This window comes from Camponotus vicinus, unplaced genomic scaffold (genome assembly GCF_025532165.1).
Source record: "Camponotus vicinus isolate PSW18456_S1 unplaced genomic scaffold, iyCamVici1.0 SCAF_4, whole genome shotgun sequence".
Lineage (NCBI taxonomy): Eukaryota > Metazoa > Arthropoda > Insecta > Hymenoptera > Formicidae > Camponotus > Camponotus vicinus.
The window spans coordinates 10,724,100-10,745,484 of NW_028141976.1; the positions used below are offsets into that span (position 1 = coordinate 10,724,100).

The 21,385-nt window shown below is 37.6% G+C and overlaps 1 protein-coding gene across 6 annotated transcripts in view; it reads right to left on the reverse strand.

Annotated features, from left to right (window-relative positions):
* Window positions 1-21,385, reverse strand: part of LOC145970020 (uncharacterized) — a 137,891-nt gene that overhangs the window by 25,380 nt on the left and 91,126 nt on the right. For all 6 annotated transcript variants that reach the window (XM_083096398.1, XM_083096397.1, XM_083096396.1 and 3 more), the window contains one exon: window positions 15,202-15,375. In XM_083096398.1, the coding sequence (XP_082952524.1) occupies window positions 15,202-15,375 (174 nt within the window). The remainder of the gene's footprint in view (window positions 1-15,201; window positions 15,376-21,385) is intronic.

Genomic DNA, 21,385 nt, shown 5'->3' on the forward strand with positions numbered 1-21,385 from the left:
TCAAAATTGACTACCAATCTCGATAAGATGGCAATATATTACACAAATAGCACGCGCATGTACGAAAGAAATATCGCTCGTGTGTATTACAGGCTGAAGTCACGTCAGGTATCACGTTGAAGCTATTTAAACGATCGAGTCTATCTTTACGCCCGAGTCGCGTAAAAATCAGCGTAAAGATGACGCGCAAAAAGGGAATAATGGGCGCGTTCGCTCGCTAGACAAGGAAATGATGGCGGGCTCTACACACATATCCGCGAGCCGTATAATTTCCGCGAACCGCCGCAAAATCAATAAAAGAAACATTACATCGGCGGCTGGCAGTACTGAGCTTGGCACGGGCCATGGGATTGGATGGGGAAAACGAGATGGGAACGAGGCGCGCAAGCGTTGCTAGAAACCTTGACGGCGGCAGAAGGGCTCGGTAGCGCGGCTATTCGGCCACTAAAGGAGGTAAGAGGGAAAGAAGAGTGACGAGGGAGAGCGAGAGAGGAGAGACGAAGGCGGGAATAGTAGGCGGCATGGAAAGCTGCCGGATGAGAGGAGCGAGTCTTATGAAATATGGCCTCCTTGCGGAGGAGCTCGCTTGTGTTCCGCGTTGCTGATGTGGCTGGCGTTTTTGCGCGCGGAAAGAACGAGTTCTGAAGGGAGCGAGAGAGAAGGGGAGAGAGAAAAGAGAGAAGAAGGATTTATTCTATTCCAGGATTAAAATTCCATAAGAGTAGCAAGCTTTGTTAACCAAAGATTTTTTAGCCGAAAAAATTTATTTTAATATTCTAGAGACAATTATCTTACAACTTGAGCCAAGTAGTAACATTCGGAGAATAAAATTGCATCAAAGTAACGCCAATTAAAATAGATAGATCTTGCGATCCGTCTCAATAAAAGGAGCGCGTAAGGTCGATGTGTCAAATAACGTCGCGAAAATGATGTATAATCGCGAAAGAAAAAAAATGTATTTTACTTTATCTCACGTCACACGCGATAAATCATCGATCGAATTCTCTTCTTGAAATTAGATTAGTCGACTAGAAAAAGCGCATTTTTTAACAAGACGCTCCTATTCGGAGATACTGAATCGGATTTGGATTTTTAATTAACGTGCAATTTCCGATATATATCGTCTCTTGTATCGATCGTAAAAAAATGCATGGTGTTGCATGCAAAACATGCGCATCTAAATTACAAGACGGTTCTCTATCATCACGGACGGGCAACGAGATACGGTATTTGCGGCTCGAGCGAGGCGAAGATCCTTTCACGTGACGGAGGGTGAGAGGGAGATCGGGATAACTCGCTTGACTATATAACAGTTTGGATTACGACGTAGCCATACTTGCGATCGAGAGAATTGATCGCGATAGAGCGGAATTGGGACGTGGATGCAAGACGGAGGGAGGGGGGAAGGAGAAAAAAGGGGGATAAGGAATTCAGCCTTGCGCGCGCGAAGAGATACTAAGAGGCAGATACATCTTTTACCGTTAATACGTTATTCAAACGATCAAGATTGCAGAACGTGCAGCGTGGATATTAATTTTCGATCGGAGATTAGTCACACGTTGCACTCGCAATTTACTGTTCCGTCTCTCGCAATGTGTATTTTAGTTAGATTTCAATTATGCGTGTCTCCCCTCTCCCGAAAATTTCATATTATTCCTTAATTTTCACATATGTTTATTTTAATTCTTATTATGCAAGAATAATTCTTATTTCAATTATAATTTTATTTGCATAAGATCATGAATTATTCTCCTAGACTTAGGTATATTTTCTTTTATCGATTAATATGCGTTATATAAAATCAATAAGCAAGTTTAATATTAATATCACATATAAAAACGATATCGCAAATATGAGAAATATTAAATAGAGCTATCAATATATGTATATCAAAAGTCACAAGTTTAAATCTTTATTAGGAGATATTTAAAAGCCGCTTCCCGAAATAGCATTAGCTTGATCGACGTCAATATTTGAAAATTTTTAACGTTAATAATTTCGAAATTTCCTTTACCACTCAAACTGATTTTCCATCAGTATCTTCCATCATCCAATTTATTTGAAATTATATAAATATATATATATATTTGCGGCAACCTTGTGTATAGAAAGATTTCGTTTCGAGATTTCGTCCCCTTCGTGCACAGCATCGAGAGGTTATTGCATCGTGATGCGGGCAGCACGCAAAGACCGCGCGCGAACTAGCCAGCTTGTTCCTTGCGGTCGGGGAGAGAAGTCGAAAACCTCTGGTGAACCTTACATACCCCCCACCACCGCGCGGGTCCCACCGACTCCTTTCTTTCGTTTCAGGCCGGGCCTGCTTTTTCTCTCCTTTCACTCTGTCTCTCTCTCTTCTTCTCTCACTCTTTCTCTCTCTCTCCCCTTGTCCGGGTTTGAGAACCATGCGCCTAAAATGCAGGCTAGGTTTTCGGCCGGGTTCTCGCGCATACCCGCCCACCCGATATTTCCCCCCGTATCTACCTCCCTCCCCCGGTCCTCTTTCCAACGGCCGCGTTGTTAGGCATCTTCCTCTCGTTGCTAGGGCCCCGCACTCTCGATAAGCCTTCCCTACCCCCCCTCACCCCACTCTCCAGCTGCCTCTCTCCGAATGCTACCGCCGCCGAATAGTCCCAAAATGCATCGGTGCCTCCGCGTCTCGCCCCTCACCCCTCCTCATTGCGTGGAGGCGAGCAATGCCGGACCTCCGTCTATCTCTTTCTCTCCCTGGCCTGCTCTTTCTCCTCTCGTGTCTACTACCCTCTTTACGTTTCCTTCAGCGATGGCCCTGCCAGCCGCCTCTGTTTCGGGTTGCTAGGTCCGTTTCTTTGCGAATAGACTCGATGCATGCCTTCCATATGTATCGGATCTTGGATCCTCGTTTCGCGAGGTTTCAAATCTATGCACGACGGTCCGATCCTGCGCTTTAATTTGAATACATTACGATTGATCGAACTATTCTAAAATAGTGAAAAATACGACGAAAATAAAGCGATAGTGTCTTAAAAAATTGGCATTTCATTATTATTATCACTATTTGATTATATTATTTTTTTTACAACGAATCACACGATATCATTTTCTTGCAAAGCATACTTTCCGCTTATCAGATGGCAAATATTTGCGACAAAATGAAAGATTAAGTAGATTGCAAAAATTTCTTTGAGTTTGTCGTGTCTCTTCTTGCACGATACCAATCAAATAATGCCAAAATAAACCTTAAAACAGATATAGTTCCTGTTGTCGTAATTATAACGAACATGAGATGTGTATTTGTTAAGAAAATAGATTTCTCTCATCTTATGCATCCAATATGCATAGCTCATATGATATTATTTCCATTTTTGTTTCAAATAAATTAGACTTGGACATGTAAGGTTTTTATTAAAAATATAGATATACGTATATTTATATTTCATATACAAGCTATCGATTCCAATTTAATTCAATAAAATTGCAATATATAATACGTATTATTTATCCAACAATAATATACTTGAGATATAAATTAGCCGGGCATATAATTTTACAATTATACGCCGTGAGTTTAAAATATAGTATAATATTCGTCGTTACATATATAAAATAATGGTTAAAATATGCTGTATACGCTGGTTTTATTCCAGACAAATCGCTGAACTATGAGAAGGTGAAAGACATCATCAGCAATATTTTCGCACATATGTCACGTCACTAAGTTAGCTGATAGTGTAATAAGTTCGCGGTAACCGAGCGTAATAATTGAAAGTTAACGATTATCGAGTCAAAGGAAAAAGAAATGTGTATAAAATAAACACCTTGCGAATCATAGAAAATTGCGCGTTCTTTAGAGATGTACATCAAAAGCCCCCCCAAGACGTTATCGAAATTTATATTTTCCGCTATTCTTCATTTCGCGCTATTGATTTTTACAATTTCACGTTAAAACCAAACTTTTTCGTCTCAACATTTATTAACTTTTCGCTCATCGATATTTGATTCTTTGCGAGATGTTTAGAAAACTTTCTCGACACAAATATACGAGATATTCGATACATAATATAATAATACTTGTGAATAATAATCGACGAATATTCGGAGGCAGGCATGCCTGGGATTTGTAAGACTCGGCGTCAGAATTCGCGAGCTAGGCGCGGCCCTGCCTCATTGCTAGAGTCCCCCTCTTTCCACTTGGAAGGCTGCACCTAAATGCGCTATCCTGTCCCCACCAAGTGCATTCCACCTATTTGGGCCCCCCACCATGGCGTACCGGGCCGAAAAGTGCAACGGCCTAAATTCACGTAGAGGAAGGTAACAAGGGCCTTGGGTCTCTCCCACCCGGCCGACGCGGTGCAACAACCTAATTTCTAGAACCCTCTTCCTCTCTCTCGCACTCTCCCTCTTCCCTTCCTTCTTTCCTCTCTGCCTGTTCCGTTCCCTCGCACCCACCCCCTCTGCGCGCCACCGCCGCCGCCGCCGCCGCCGCCACCGCCACCGCTACCACGTCTTTTTTCATCCTCACCTCGCGCGCGTTACCCCCTCGGCCCCTGCGCCTTCCCCGTCCCTCCCGTCCGTCTCCAATCCGTCCGCTCTCGGTCGGACGTGCGTTTCGCCAGGCCCGCCAGTACCCATCGCATCGCGCTTCTTCTACTTAATGCAATCGCTAGTTGGTTTTCGGCGGCAAGCCTTACCCTTCCTCGTCTCGCCTCGCCCTAGTCCGCTCGTTCCCCACCGTGCCCTTCTTCGGCTATATCGTCCCTCCGCCGACCAGCCCGCTCCGAGCTCCTACAGACCCGCTTCCATCTTTCGCCATTCTCTTCTGCCGCGCCGTCTCTTTTTCCCTCGTTCTTTGCTTTGCTTCTTCGTGCTTTTTTCTTTTCCTTCCTTTTCTTTCCTTTTCTTTCCTTTTCTTTTTTCTTACCTCGGTGCAATCGTCTCCGCTTACTAGCGATTCGTGCATGCAATACGATCTCTCGTCTTGCTAGCACGAAAGCGACTTTGCGCTTGCTCCTGAGGCATCTCTCTCTTTCTCTTTTCTCTTTGACATGGGCCAGCGAGGATTGTCATGGAAAACATCCAATCGCACGGGACACCATCTCAGCGAAGATCGGGTTAAATCGCGAGAAATGAAGTTTAGTCCTCTTAGACGGATTATAAAAAAATTACATTGCATGTATAGTACACAGCATGTGCAGCGCGCGCTTTCTTTCAGGCTCATCAACTCGACTCTCATAAAGAGAGAATCTCTCTTATTTCTTAAGAGCTTACTTTTCGCTTTCTAGAGATTGTTAAAAATTAAAGTCGCAAAAAATGACTTTGCTACCGATGTACCATCTTTAAAATTTATTTTTAAATATTTATATCCCTGTTATTGAATTTGAACTTGTTACTAAACTTTTAATTTAAATTTTTCGACAACTTGCATCTTGAAATATATGATTAAAATAATAGGAATACAGTAATCGATATTAAATTTGCGAAGAAATATTCTTTCGGTTTAATAAGAAATTCTCAATTTAATCATAAATAAATAAATTTCTTTAATCATTTCTTTATCATTAACAAATAAAAATTATTATTTTATGAAAATTTTTAATTAAAATATCCGTGAAAACTCAAATATTTAACTTTAATTATTATTCGGATAAAAAATTTTCGCCCCATTACTTAATTGTTCGCTTTTATATTTTTTCAATTTTAGAAATTACTGGTTATATTTGAATTATAAATAAATGACATATTCTTAAGTCGTTGTATCTCGATATATTAACTAAATAAATTTGGTTTTAATATTTATAACATTTGCTAAACACAAGTGCGATATGTCTGTTTTTCAAATAATATTTGTGAAAACAAATGTTAAACACTTGAATTTTATATGCTTGTTTATATATATATATACTAGAATAGAAAGGCCCTAACATATGAATTTATGCACGTATATCGTAATACATGTATATGCTTTTCCTATACTAATATCTAAATTTATGTATTAGAAATTAGAACATTTCTGTCTACGCGATGCATTTTTACTGTTTTTTGTGTTTTCTTTTTGTAATTTACCGCCGTTGGTCTGATTTTAGAAAGTATATTGATCAATTGAAAATCAATTAAATGTTTTATTATGTTGAAAGAATTATATCTTTGAAAAATGTTAATAAATTTTTGTATATTTCTGTAATATTGATTTACATGTACAAAAAGTTATTATTATACTTCTATCATATTCATCATATTTATTGGATAAATGTTGGCGCAAGCTTAAAATATCCTACCTTATTAAATAGTTACATTTATTGTTAAATGTTGTCTCTCTCTCTTTCGATTACAAAAAAGTACTAAATTAATAAATTTTAATTTATATTATGATATTTTGATATGTGTAATAATAATATATTGTTAAATTGATCCAGATATATATAATATTCGTAGAAAACACATGCTATTAATATCTGAATTTTATAATTTTATCCATAATCTCTCTCACGCACGCACACACACACACACACACATATTCTTCTTATTGTATGCAAAAGTGTATGCAAGGTGTTTAATAAATTGAACGTTCGTCAACGAGCAGAACGCAGTAGACTGAATAGAAAAGTCCTTTACCATTTTGCAATTTTTACAATAATTATTGATATTAAAAATATTAATTAAAAAGGATTGACAAATTAGCGTTTCTAGCACGCTTAAATTGTGGGATGTGTTCTCTAGATATGTCACATGGCAACGAAAAGTTTGGCCATGCATTGTCCGACTCTTGTGTTTTCGTTTCCGTGCGACATTCCCTGTCGACATGCCTAGAGCATCTCATGATTTAGCTCGCAAAACAGGCTCTCATTTGTCAATTCTTTTTAATTAATATTTCAATAATTATTGCAAAAATTGCGAAATAGTAGGGGACTTTTCTGCTCAGTTTCCCGCTCACAAACGTTGGTCCAATCTTTATCAAATATCTTATATAAATGATTCAAAAGAAGTAAGTTAATAATATTCAATTTATCATCTTTTCTCTTATCCTTTTAGTAGATATTTCCAAGATATATGTATTGGTGATTTCATGGCGATGGTAGTGGATTAAATGCTTTAGCAAGTTTATATCAATGTTATTTCGAAAAACACAGTCATATTTTCTACACTTTTCTATTCTCGGATGCAAATCATAATAATCTTTAGTTTGATAATCTAGGCAGCTATTAAGATTTATCCACTTACCCTTCCGTAATTTTATGATTATATTTTAAACGATCTGTCATATCAGGCGAAAGATATATTTGAATAGAAGATATTTATAACCACAATATTTTTGCATCTCATGTTATTAATTGAGCATTGCATTATATTAATACGACTTCCATTCTTTATGGTCTATATATTTTGAGGGAAAATTTTCATAAAAACAAATATAATCAGTTTTCAGATGATCCTTCATACTCTGTACAATGTTTTCTCTAACCGAGACTTAACCTTTTTACCGTAAATATCGCATATTACTGTACATGTACGTTTTAATGTAAAATAATTCCACTATCAACTTTTTTTCGCTGTCATGATATCCTATGTATCACAGATCGTGTGCTATTAAATACAAAATAATAAGAATTATTTCAAGGAAAAATACGAAGGATATCTATAATAAGGATTCTATAATAATAGAAGCTGTATAGAAGAAAGAAGGAAAGATCGTGGAAATATGTATGATTGTTTATATAAATATCAATATTGACACACTGTCTAAATCTACCTTTGTGTTTAATTAACAATATTATACAGGGTGACCCATTTTAACTTAGGCAGCCAAATAACTCGAAAAATAAGCAAGATAGAGAAAAATGTTTTAGACAAAAGTTGTATGGTTTCGAGGGGGCCATAAGATGGTATCATTGGTTTGACCTTGAAGAGTCATTTGAAGGTCACGTGAAGGTCACTTCAATTTTTTTAAATGGAACATCCTATATATTTTTGTACATTCTTGTAGCTTATTTCGAGAGCTTTCCAAAACACTATAATTAAGTACATTTTCGTTAAGTACTTTTTGAGTTATGATGCTTGAAATAATTTCTTAATTTTACATAAACCGTAAAATATCTTGTAAAATATTCATTTTTCGATTACCTTACCTTAATAGTTTTATGTACAAAATAATGAGAGGAATCAATTGGTGTAAAGAAAACACATAGTTGTTTCGAAGAAAAAATATGTAATTTGCAATTAACAATTCCATATTTTTTCTTAAAAACAACTATGTGTTTTCTTTACACCAATTGATTCCTCTCATTATTTTGTACATAAAAGTATTAAGGTAAGATAATCGAAAAATGAATATTTTACAAGATATTTTACGGTTTATGTAAAATTAAGAAATTATTTCAAGCATCATAACTCAAAAAGTACTTAACGGAAAGGTACTTAATTATAGTGTTTTGGAAAGCTCTCGAAATAAGCTACAAGAATGTATAAAAATATATAGGGTATTCCATTCAAAAAAATTGAAGTGACCTTCACGTGACCTTCAAATGACTCTTCAAGGTCAAACCAATGATACCATCTTATGGCCCCCTCGAAACCATACAACTTTTGTCTAAAACATTTTTCTCTATCTTGCTTATTTTTCGAGTTATTTGGCTGCCTAAGTTAAAATGGGTCACCCTGTATATATATTGTGTGCATTTAACAATATTATTTTATAATAAATGAAGAAATTCTCGAAAAAGAACACTAATATTTTTTATTTGTGAGGACTTGTGCAGTTTTCCATTCTATTGTATTTAAATGCACACATACACACATTTACTCTTTCATTTTGTTTTTCATTTCTAAAATGAATGATTCATTCCCCTCTATGAGTGGGGTCACTTACAACAGTAATGAACTTGATCGTTCTAGCTGCGATTTGTTCCTATTATGCATTTCTAGAGCGCAAAACTCGAGTTATCTGAGATGCCGCGTTCGCGACATTTAAATCGCGTCAGCGTAATAAGACACGAATAACACGTGCAATCATATTAGATCGTGCTATGAGAGTCTAGTCTCTCGAAACTACAGGTAGCGTAAAAAAGTTTTGCGAAAAGATATTTATTCTCGCTAATATATTTTTCTTACACAATTTATGTGCTCGTAATTAGGGATATTAGACTTGATGTTGTAGCAGATTTAAAAACCAAGTAACATTTATTATCATTTATTAACAATCTAAAAAATTGATATGGAAAGTTTTAAATTATTACGCGACTCAAGACATTTTAACACACCTTAGTCGTACAAAAGTCAACATTACATCAAAGAGGGAAGGAACATTCTCTGATTTTTTATTGCGATGTGAAAAGCCTTTCTTGTAGTAGATCTACCGAACAAGAATGGCAAATGCAGCTTCTCAAATAGTTTATCCGTTAATGTATGTTTCAAACATACTTTGATTATCGATAAAAATATCCATATTATATATTTATTTCAAAAATATATTACTTATATATATGAGAATAAAAAACGATTTAATATTTATATAAGAAGAATACTTGAAAAAAAATAGATAAATACATGTAAGCATCGTTTGTAGTAAAATTTTTTTATCTTATTATTGCAACGGTTTTAAAATCGTTAAAATTAAGAAACAAAATATACTTGAATCGAGGAAGATTAACGAGGTTAATCGAGCACAAATCGACGACGCTCGACGCCGAGCATGCAAGACTGCGATAGAAGCAATTCGCGCGTCGCCGAGCATACGTCGCGAGTGCAAGTGCGGAATGCACTTACGTACTCGATGCTAAGCCCCGAAACGCCCCGGGGGAACCCATTCCGTGGTAGAGCGGCATCGAGGACGGAAGAGAGAAGCTCGTTCTACCACGTTTCGCGAGAGGGATTGGGTGGCGGAGGGGGAAAGGGGTGGAAAAGGGGAACCGGAGCGCGGAGGAGGCGAAAGGTGCGGCGAAAAGTGTTGCGAGCGGGAGAGGAACGGCAGAGGTTCGAATCATCCTTGCACAAGACGATGCGAGACAACTCTACAACCTTTCCCTCCTACCCTCCCTCCGGCGTAGCGACTTTCGTTCGGATAAAGTCACCCCGGAGGCGCGCGGGGGAAAAAGAGAGAAAGAAGGAGAGAGAGAGAGAGAGAAGTCCCGAGAGTCGCGCCGCACGCTTTCGAATTTCACGCGAAATTCGGTTAATTTCAGGCGCGGCTTGTGCACTTTGTGCAGACTGACAACGCGGCCAGCCCCGTTTTACCATCGCGCGCGTGTTTTTTTCCCGCTCCCCCTCCCGCCTCTTCCCTCCTGAGTCGTCCTCTCCCTCCTCCCCGTCGCCGCGGCGTTTCACACGCGGAGGGAATCGCGTCCTCGATCGGTCCCGCGGACCCGGGGCCTCCGGGGGCCCCGGGCCCCGCGCCGCGAAGAGTGCCACGAAATCGACGTCGACGTTTTAGACGAGTCGGCCGAGGAGCGCGATGGACGCGGACGCGGACGCAAACGCGGACGCGCATAGAAAGAAGCCCCGGCAGGAGCGCGCGGTTGCACACACGCAGGTTTCCTCCGCTCCGTCGCTTCGCGGTCCCCGGTCCGCGTTTCACGCGGATCAATGCCCCGGCAAAAGTTCTTTGAGCCGAGGACCACCTGCCCGCGAAGGACCCGCCCAGAGCGCGGCAACGGCACCGGTGCATTGCCCCTGTTACTCGGGCTGCAACGTGACTTTACTCGACTCTGACCGCGACTTTAGCCGCTATACGGGATTTCGTGCCCTTTGTGGACCCGAATGGCGTGCGAAAAACGTAATTCGCGCCTCATATTTTCTCTCCGCGGTCCTCGACTTGGCGCGAGCGCTTTTGTCTCGCATCGAGATCAATCCTTCTTACGTATGTATAAAGTAAACATATCAATAATTCGGGAAACGTAGTAATCCCTATTTTTGAGGAGCGTTTTAAAAGAATTTTGAAATTGGAAAAGTACATTTTTTTTTTAGATTTTACTTGTGCCATATGCACTCGAAAAAATGTTTTGCCGATGCAGGTAGATTTCTAGGTGTCGCGATAAAAATTTACCGCTATTTTTTACATCTGCTAGAACATTGTTTTCAACATGTAGTATTTACAGCGGCAAATTGTAGCAATACCTTCTGGCAAATTTAAGTTTTATTGCCAAATATTAATCGCTGCATTGGATAAATATGAGTTTCGATCTTGATGCGACACGATTTTTCCGTGCACCACAATCAAACTTTACAAAAGGTATAATTAGCTTTAACACGGATACAGAAAAAGAAAGATCTTCAGAAAGATCTTTTTTCTTAATTTCACTAATGCTTCTCAATCATTTACATTAGATTGATTAAACATGTGCGATATCACTTATGTATCTTAAATTTTTGCACCTCGAAAAATTATTACTATAGCTATTAGATTATTTTTTTGAAGAAAGATGACAGCCATGCATAAAATAGATTTTACTTTTAGATGGGCAACTAATGTATCTATATAGTATATCTTGTGTGTATATTTATATATTTATATATAATAGTACATCTATTTTACACTTACTTTCTGTATTTTATCTGCTTACACGTTAAGATGACAGAAAGATAATATTTATAACCAAGCATGTTCTCTTTCTAAAAAATAAATCCAAATGATGAGTTACTTTTGTCTTCAAAATCTTTAAAGTTATTTCACGCCAGATTTGTACTTGTGTAAAAAAGAGCTAATATCAGCTGCGGAAAACGCTTAATCTCTCGTAGATAAACGACTTCGGTTCAAGTCGCACATTTGAATTCTCGTTACGATGTGCAACGGCCCTGCATTGTAACCCTCTAGGGCCAAACTTGGTGCACGTCGTGCGTGACTGCGGTGCGCGTGCATGCTCGCCTCCGTGTCCGTTTGCGTGTGCATACGTAGCGTACGCGTATGTACGCGTGCATAGGCGTGTGCAACATGCACCGCCCGACCGGTTGCAGCGCGCCGAAACTTTATTTCCAGAATGTTTGATTTGAGAAAGAAATAGCGCTGGCTCGTTCTGCCTGCAAGGTCCCCGTCTTCTGAAAACTACGTCGTATATTTAACAATTTCCCCGTATTTTTCGCGAGAATGTATCGCTATAATTATTATTGTTATTTTTCTCTTCTCTTCTCTTAGAATATTTTGTCTGTATGTTTATCGCGATGATAGCAAATATTCCGATTTTAGCAATAGACCTCGTCAAAGAAATATTTTAGCGCGTCAAACATATTTTGAAGCACGATATTATCCCAAAATTTCAATTGATTTTTTTCTAAAAACAAAAGCATAATTGTAAATGTATTTTTAATTTATCGCACTTTTTAGAATTTTCAAGAATAGATATCTCGACACGTTTCGCGAATCGTATCTTCTGATTATAAAATATATTCATCATTTACTAGATACACAAAGATAAGATGTAAAAATTAAAAATTCCGTATAAAAATAATATTAATAAATGACGCTAATATTAGATGCTTTTCTTACTCTGAAAACATGTCAATCACGTTAGCCATTTCTATCGCGAATTTGGAAACCTGTCGTTGAGGAATCTCTGCCATTTCGAGTTAGCGCGACAATCATTTTGCACGATGAAATAGAAACGAAGAGGAAACGGCCCAGAAGGAGGGAGAGAAAAAGAGAAATAAAGAAAGAGGCCGAAATGAAAGCGCATAGGGCGATGTATACAGATGCAACACTGGTGAATTTTGGCTCGGCCCGGTCACGGTTTCGTAGGCACGCTAAAAATTCCTTTTCGTTCTTCCTCTCGACAATTGTTTCGTTGCATCCTGCCGGGGCCGAACTCTGCCGCGAACCTTGAGAGCGGAACGAACCACTGCCAAACGCGGATGACTCCGCGAAACATGGGTTGAATTAAAAAAAATTAATAAAGAAATAAAGGAAAATGTATCGCGCTGATAATCGAAAAACTAGATGATTTTTTTGGCAAGTCAATGTTTTTTTTTTATACATATAAATTCCTTCTGATATATCGATCGCACATGTTTTGAAAATGCCTTGTGTTACGTTATGTATAAAATTTTGATTAGAAAAAAATAATTAATATATATGTGTCTTACAATGTTATCAGATTGTCTCGGAATCACTTTGATTAAAAATGTTTCAAGATCAAAATTTGCATTTTTTCTAGATCCTCATTTTAGAATTTTCTGTCAACTTGGAATTTATATTCTGCGATCTTTTCAAAAAATCCTCAGAAATTATCAAAATTTTTAATCTTCTGTCAATCAATCTCCTCTCTATCTCTCGATGTTTTAAGAATCAAAGAAATTATAGATAAGTTAAATTCTTGATAGGAGAAACATAAAATATGATAAAGTAAAAAGAGAACTTGTGATGAAGAAATATATGAGATTGTATAATTGTTTGTTCCTTTTAATATTTTAATATTTTATTATACACATAATTACTAATTTATCTATTCGTTTTATTATATAATAAAATGAATGCTGCTGGAGAGCAAGAAGGCAGAACGACGAAAAGAGAGCTAATAAGCAACTCGAATGAATTCAAAACGATACATATCTCGAATAACGTGTAATATAATTTCCGTTTTATATTTATGAAACTTCAGACGTTTAGAAATAAAAATTTGACATTAACAACGCGCATTTGATGTCCCACACATTTAATCTTAAATTTTAATGTTTAGTTTTGAGAGTTCCGCTGGAGAGACCCATAACATTTTGAATAAAATTTCCGAGCAAGACGCGGAATGAACTTTATAAATTTTAAAGTCGTACGAATTTGCATTAATAAATCTGTCCAACAATAAGTCACATGTTCCTTTACCTTAAAATTTTTTTTTACATATTTCCGCTCCACGTCGCGCATTTACGCAAATTGTCGAATGCTTTTAAAATTCCTAAGTTTATTTTACAAAATGTATTTTCTGGACTGGTTATTACATATATGTGTATATAAAATTTTAATTGCATATTGCACATTTCAAATTTTAATTGGTAATTACAGATGATAATAATTTCCTCCCATATTCCGCGATATACATGACCCGTAATATATTCTCTGTAACTTACGCTAGCATATTCTGAAAAACCTCTAAATTTGTTACACTTCATGCGCAATGATAATAATTTTAATAATAATAATAATAATAATAATAATAATAATAATAATAGTAATGTAATTAAATGTCTTTACGCGTATTGCAATTTTTACTATTGTAATCGTATTGATAAAACGATATAATTACCAGTCTAGTTAACATTGGTATATTACTGCCATCACACTTACTCCCGAAAATAAAGAGTTCCGCAATCGGAAGTATCCATCGAATCCGATAAGCATTTCAGTCCCAAAGAAAACGCGCGCTATCGTATCGAAACCACCTTCCCCCCCTCCCCCCTCCCGTCTCTCTTATTCTCTAACGCATTAATATCCGTCAAACGCGACAGTTTATCGAGCAGCCGCGGTTTTACGGGAAAGGAAAAAAAATGGAAGGGAAGTAAAGCAAAGAGCTGCTCGGGACTGTTGAGCGTGATCAGCATTATCGAATTAGCGCGATTGGCGTACGGTCGGAATTTCGCGATGGTTGCGCGCGGACCCGATGTGTTTGCATTAGCGAAGGCCACCTGAGGGAATATTGCGTTTCGATTGGACATACACGCGCAAATCGCGGACGATAAATATTAATTATTTTTGTTTGTCTCCTATCGCGCGGCCCGGCATTAATAACATTTCGATCCCGCGCGCGCTCGCGCTCGCACGCTCTCAGCTTCCGTCCCCCGCGCTCACCGCCCACCCCTCCTACCCCCTTGCGTTTTCTCTTTCTCTCTCTCTCTCTCTCTCTCTTTCGCTCGCGAGTAAAATCATAACGCGCGCCGGCAAACGAATCGGTTAGCGCTCTCCTCTACCTGCACATTAATGACGCCACCCCCTCTTTGGTCGCCGACAAAAATGTTCAAGTAACAGCGATGATGATGTCTCACCCGTGTTCGCCCACCCTCATCCACCCCTCCCCCCGCGCGCGCCCACTCTTTTATACACACACCCCTCTCGGTGCCCCTCCACCGATCGCCCCCTCCCCCCCTTTTCTCTCCCTCCCTCCCTCCTTCCCCCCCGTTCTCGCGGGGTGTCGCCGCCATCGTCACCGCCGTCAACCCCGGGGAATACGTAACCGAGGTTACAATGATCGTCGCGCGAATACGTAATTTTCGCAAACAAAGTAGCCTGGCAAATAATAAAACGCGCCTGTTTACCTTGACCGATGTGTATCTCCGGATTGCTGCTGCGCCTCGGTGGGATGAAAATTCGCGATGGCAGGCCGATGCGATGCGTTTTGACGCTCCGATAGTGATAATCGAGCTGATAGTTAGCGCGATCATTCGCTCTCTCTCTTTCTCTCTCTTGAGTAAACATGCATCCGCCGAGCTCTGTAATAATAAAGCGTAACATGTTATCATTATCTTACGAGCGACAGATTCGCGGCACTTTTAGCTATTTGCTGAAATCCCGTCTCTGACATTTCGTCGAGATATCATTGAGATAGGGCTATCCATGTTGTTTTAAGGGACTGTTGATTAATATATTAGCTTTAATTAGTACTTATATTTATACATCGATGCATATTGTTAAAAGAAATATAATTATGAATATGTATATATATATATTTTCTTCTTTGCAATTTTTAATTGTTTACGTGTATTTTATAAGACGATTTTTCACGAGACGCATATAATTCACTAGAGATGATGTGATTTATTCGCGCTATTTTCAACAATCTAAATCTTTATACATAATATATCCCTCAAAACTTGTCAATATTTCTATATTCTTGAAAAACGACTATTTAAATCTTGATAGAAATTAATAATAAATAATTTCTAAACGTACATATACTCGTAATTTTTATTGTTATCGTTTTCACTATTGTTTAATATAACATTTGTAATTTCTCAAGATTTTTAAAGATTTATTTTTTTTAATCAAATCTATCCTTACACGTTATATTTTACACATTGCCGTACAAATACATATTCTTTTCTATAGATTTTCATACGTCGCGTTCACATTCGGCATTTCCGCAAAATGCAAACGGCCACTTCCCGTGCGTATGATGGTAATAAGCGTATGCGTGCACGCAGTCGAGCGCTTTGGGTAAAGGCGGAAGACACGCGTTAGGATACGGTCGACATAAAATAAAAGGGAAGATTACAGGATTGTGGCCTGGGTGGGCGAACGTGTAGGAAGTGGAGCGACGGTCGTTATAAATGGAACGCAGGATGACGTTGAAAATTAACTATACTTCTCGTCGTTCAAGACGTCGCCAAAATGTTGAAGGGGAGGTACGAAATTATCCCGTGGTTAGGTTTGATATACATAAAAAAATGTTTTACTGACGTAAATAGATTTCTGAGTGTCACGACAAAAGTTTATGGCTATTTTTATCCGCTGGAATTTTTATTTTTCTCAAGATTAATCACATATTTTATCAGATTTAACTTCTACAATAACAGTTATTTAATATTTATATGATGACAGATATTTATATGATAAGAGATGAAATGTATATTTTATAAGCTCAAGAAAATTACTGTTGATAATAACTTTTTTAGTTTTTATTAGCTTCTGTAAAAAGGATTTAAATTCCTTTTTCTAGCAGCAAATTCTAATAATATTTTCTGGCAAATTTAAATCCCCTTGCCAAATACTAATTATTGTATTAGATAAATATAAGTTCGATACTATCGTTAGAATAATGTTTGTGAGAAACGATTTTTCTGGATAGTCAAATTTTATAACAACTATGATTAGCCTTGATATGAATAGGCGCCACAGAAAGACCTTGTTTATAAACTTTACTAACACTTAGATATAAATCATAGCTTCAGATATAAATTCTGTCTCTACCATTTAGATTGATTAAGCGCAAAATATGCGAGATATCGCAGTGTTTGCTAATCATTTATCTACCTCCGTTAATTTTCGCACCTAGAAATTTCTTGCTGTAGCTATAAGACTATATTTTTGATAAGAGACGACGATGTTCTTATCGATGATGTCAAATTGATCTTCCCCTCGGCCGAAACAGTTGAGGCATTTGAATTGACTTTAATTTAATTGCATACCGAGCAGAACGAGACTCGAAATCATCTTCCTTCGTGTATTCGAGTTCCGGGTTGATGAATTAAATAATTAATAACTCTTATAATCATGGGGAACCGGAACATGACGCACTACCGGTTCAATATCCCGCGTATCTTGATCGCCCGTCGCATCATGCGTGGCTGCGCCGCGAAAAAATTCCTCACAGCCTCGTAAATTTCCTAATGCAAACCGCGAGAGCAAACAGCTCCGCCGCGATTTAGTTGTCCTTGGCTTTATTTGCCGAAGTGCCGCGAGACAGACTCGAAACACGCATCTGGTCGGCTTTGTGAAAACAAAACCGTCAGATATAAAATTCTTTTTCGTCTATGACGCGTTCACTTAATGCGCGGGACGAGGAAGAGGAATCTCGAAAAGGTCTGTTTGATGAAAATTCCTACAAATTTAACCAACTATATACCTTACAATTATTATTAATATAATATGAAAAAAATTATCATAGAATATATTTGTAAAAAAATTAATTAAAATTTAAAAAAATTTTAAATTTAAATTAGAATACTTAATATTTAATGTTGAATTTTAATAGCAATTTTGATTTTTATTTAAATTTTAATTACTTGTAAAAAAATAAGTCACAAAAATCGTAAGTATAAAAAAGAATAAAATATTACTTCAGTTTTTCACTATTTACACACACATTCAGATTTTTTATCTTAAATCAAATATTCAATACTTAATATTGAATTTCAATTTGAATTTTAACTTTAAAGAACCAAGTCACAATAAAAATATGTCTTGATTTTAATTCTTATTTTTTATGTGCATTTACTGTTACTTTTATTCATTTATGTAAATTTTAATATTATACTATACCACTTTTATTTTTATGTAAGATGGTAATTTTAAGTAATTTTAATATTGAGTTTCATACTATTCTATTCTCCTAATTTTATGATAACTTCTATTCTGTTTTATTCTAGGTACTACCAAACATTGTAAATATTTTATTTTAGCTGTTTAAGGATATTATTTACACTACGCAAAAATTACAAATGTAAAACCAGCCGTCCAAAGCCATGGAAAGGCCTGGATATTAAGAAATAAATAAAATAAAAAAATAAAAAAGTATTCCTTTATAAGATATTTTATCCATTGTACCAATTACATCTAGATGCGAATATTTCTCAAACAGCTTCCGTTCTTTTCTTCTTCTCTCACATGCGAGATCCTGTAAAGAGTCGTGCGAAGCCTGAAACAAATAGGTTTCACCTATCGAGAAATCCGCCACTGTTCGCCCCGATAAAGTCTACATCTACTGGCCTAGCCTTCCTCTCTCTTCTCCACCAGCGCGATTCATTTCTCTTTCGTATTAGACTCGCGTTACGGTCAGTGACGTGAATTTAGACGAAGGTCAAGACGTCTGGCCGCGTCTCGCCGTAATGATCGTCTCACATAATGCCCGGCGTGTGAATAATCGTCCACGAACCACATAACGATGAACATGTACCGTTGTTCTCGCGTGTTTGAGAAGATAGGAGAAAATAAATGGCGTTACATGATCATACATATACAATAGTACGGATAGATTGACAAATTGGATAAAAAAATAACGATAACGCTGTCTTCGCGATCTTCTTCCAGGAATCATCAAGTATAAAATTCTAATGGGATACGGTTATACTTTTATCTGGTAACGCCTTATCTCGTAACTCGTAATGTGTTTTAATTTATGATTAGCTCGCTTCTAAACAGTGCGATTTGCTCTTCTTCGTTTAATCGACGCGGCGTGAAAGTGTTAGACAGATAAAGATACTTATCTTGTGCAAAAATTTGTAAATCTAAATCTCTACAATATTAAAGCGCCAGTGAGACGCTTATAATGCCTCCATTTGTAAAGGAAAAATTCTTCAAATTCACACTAACAAAGATCGATACATAAGAAATTTTAAGTCGCTGAATTACGATTCTGTATTTCAAATTTTGCGGCATTTCGGCTACGCTGATTAATATCTATTATTCAATCCCTTGTTCTCTTAATTTTGTAATTTTTACTCTCGTAATCTCAGCGCCTCCGATAATATGGTACCTCTCTTATAAAAATGAAATATTTGAAAATATGACATCTTAAAAAATTCTTTTCGCAGAAAGACTACGAGACTTGGAGCGTCTCGTCAAAATATGAGTGTCATATTTTTTTACGGAAAATTATATGCCAAATATAATAATTTCTCTTTTTTTTTAGCGAAATCTTTGCGATTTCCAAAAATTTTTGCGACCTTTTCAAGTGAAAACTTTCTCTTCCAGATTTTGTAACAACGATGACGTTAAATATTTATGGAAAGAATGAAAAATGCATCCATTTTAAAGCACATCCGGCCGCATTAAGATTACCATTCTATTTTTTTTTTTTTTCTTTTCGACAAACAGGTGCACGGATGACAAACGGGCGCAAGTGACATCGTATCGGTTCGGATCGCTAAATGTAAGTATTACGTCTCGCGGTTAATATAGTATTTTTCAAAAGACAAGTACGTAATGTTGGTACGCATGATATGTCACAATGAACCCTCTTCTGTATCCGTTCGGTGCCTTTTCGGGACACGTTTCGCATCGCGAGACAGATAAGCGCAGATGTTAGTCTTGCCGACTTAATTAGCTGAATAACCATACGTAACGTAAGTCACCTGTGTGGAAAATTCAAGGTGAAATGTGAAAATAAAAATGTCGCTCTACAAAATGTACACGGTGTTTCGTGAAATTCACGCGAAAAGAAAAAAAGCCACTCGATCGAATTGAATTCCATTTATATCAAACGATCAAATTTTATATAAAGTATAAAACGCATATAACTACAAAGTTATTTAACATCGAGGTAATAATATTTGATTAAGCGAATCAACAGAAAATTTATTTAGCTTAATCGACCTGAAACTGTGTCTTATTTTAAAATTACACGATCTTCGAGGTTCAGATATTTTGCAGTCTAAAAATTTTACATTCATGGGTATTAATTTAATACCAATGTTTATTTGGAAAAAGAAAAGATCGATCTCTCGAGGGAGCAAAATTCTCAAGATTTAAGTCTTGACTTGAGTCGCTCGGCGCGAACCTTTACCGTGGAAGGTTCCGTTATTCCGTGAGGGATATAATTGAAAGCATTTCTCGAGACGGAAGCCATTACGATGCAACGATTTATGTCTATAGATCGCGGAGAGATCAAGGGTACGCGTCGTGTAAACGTTCGAGGGGCGAATTTCCCTCCTTTTTTTTGTCCCTTCCTTTTTCGTTTTTCTTCCTCGCCCAAGTGTTGCACTCGCAATTAACGCGCGCGCTAATTAAGAGAGTCGTGGATACACACGCGCAGGCGGGTAATTTCAGTTGTAAAGCTCGACGACGACGACGGTGCTCCCCGGCAACGTTTCGGCGTATTCCCGAATTGCCAAAAAGGAAGTTCACATGGGTAACCAGCACGTTGCTAGGTCGAATAAATGCCTAATTATAACTATCTTACATCTACCGCGCATCGTGTATTATTATTACCCCACGAAACGTACCGACGACGTACGTACGTACCGCTTGTTCTCGCATACGATGCACACGCGGACGCGCTTAACAAACGTTCCTGGCCAAATTTGCAAGGATGCGCATAATAATCGTCCGTTATAGCCAGTCATTTGCGTCCGGAAAGGCGGGTTCTCACGCACTGTCATCCCAGCGTTATCCCTAGTAGACTAGCCTGCGGAATCGATTGCGATCGGCCCATAAAATAAAAAGACGGTTGCCATTCAAGATGCTATGCGTGCGTGTTTCTTTTTCTCGCCTGTGATTAAAATCAGGACGTGTTAATTTTTCAATGTTTCACGAGCGAATCTTATATTTCAATTAAATCTCCTTAATAAGACTAACGATAGCGATGTTTGTTTTTCTAATTGAGTTAGTTTAAATCGCGTATGCGTAAAGCGGAAAATAGCAAAAATGTATCTCGTTGTCGTTATCGTCTAGTTCATCGTGTTATCGGTGAATTATGCAGCGAGTGTTAGTCTAAGCTTGGCATTTATTATTTGGAATCGCGTCGTAAAGTAAAATACTTGCGCGATATTACTGGTGGAGAACATTTCAGACGCGTTTTCGACGCTGGCTGCCTCGCATCTGTTATTATATTACTTCATCATGCTTTGCGAAATGTATGCTTCCCAGAAGTAATAACGATAACAAAAGTGATATCGCGTAATAACTGGCATACTTTGACGTAAAGTTTAAAGCGTCTACGTTACGTCGACAATTTTTCGCGATTAAGAACGGTTAATTTTAGTGTGTGACACAGAAAAAAATAAT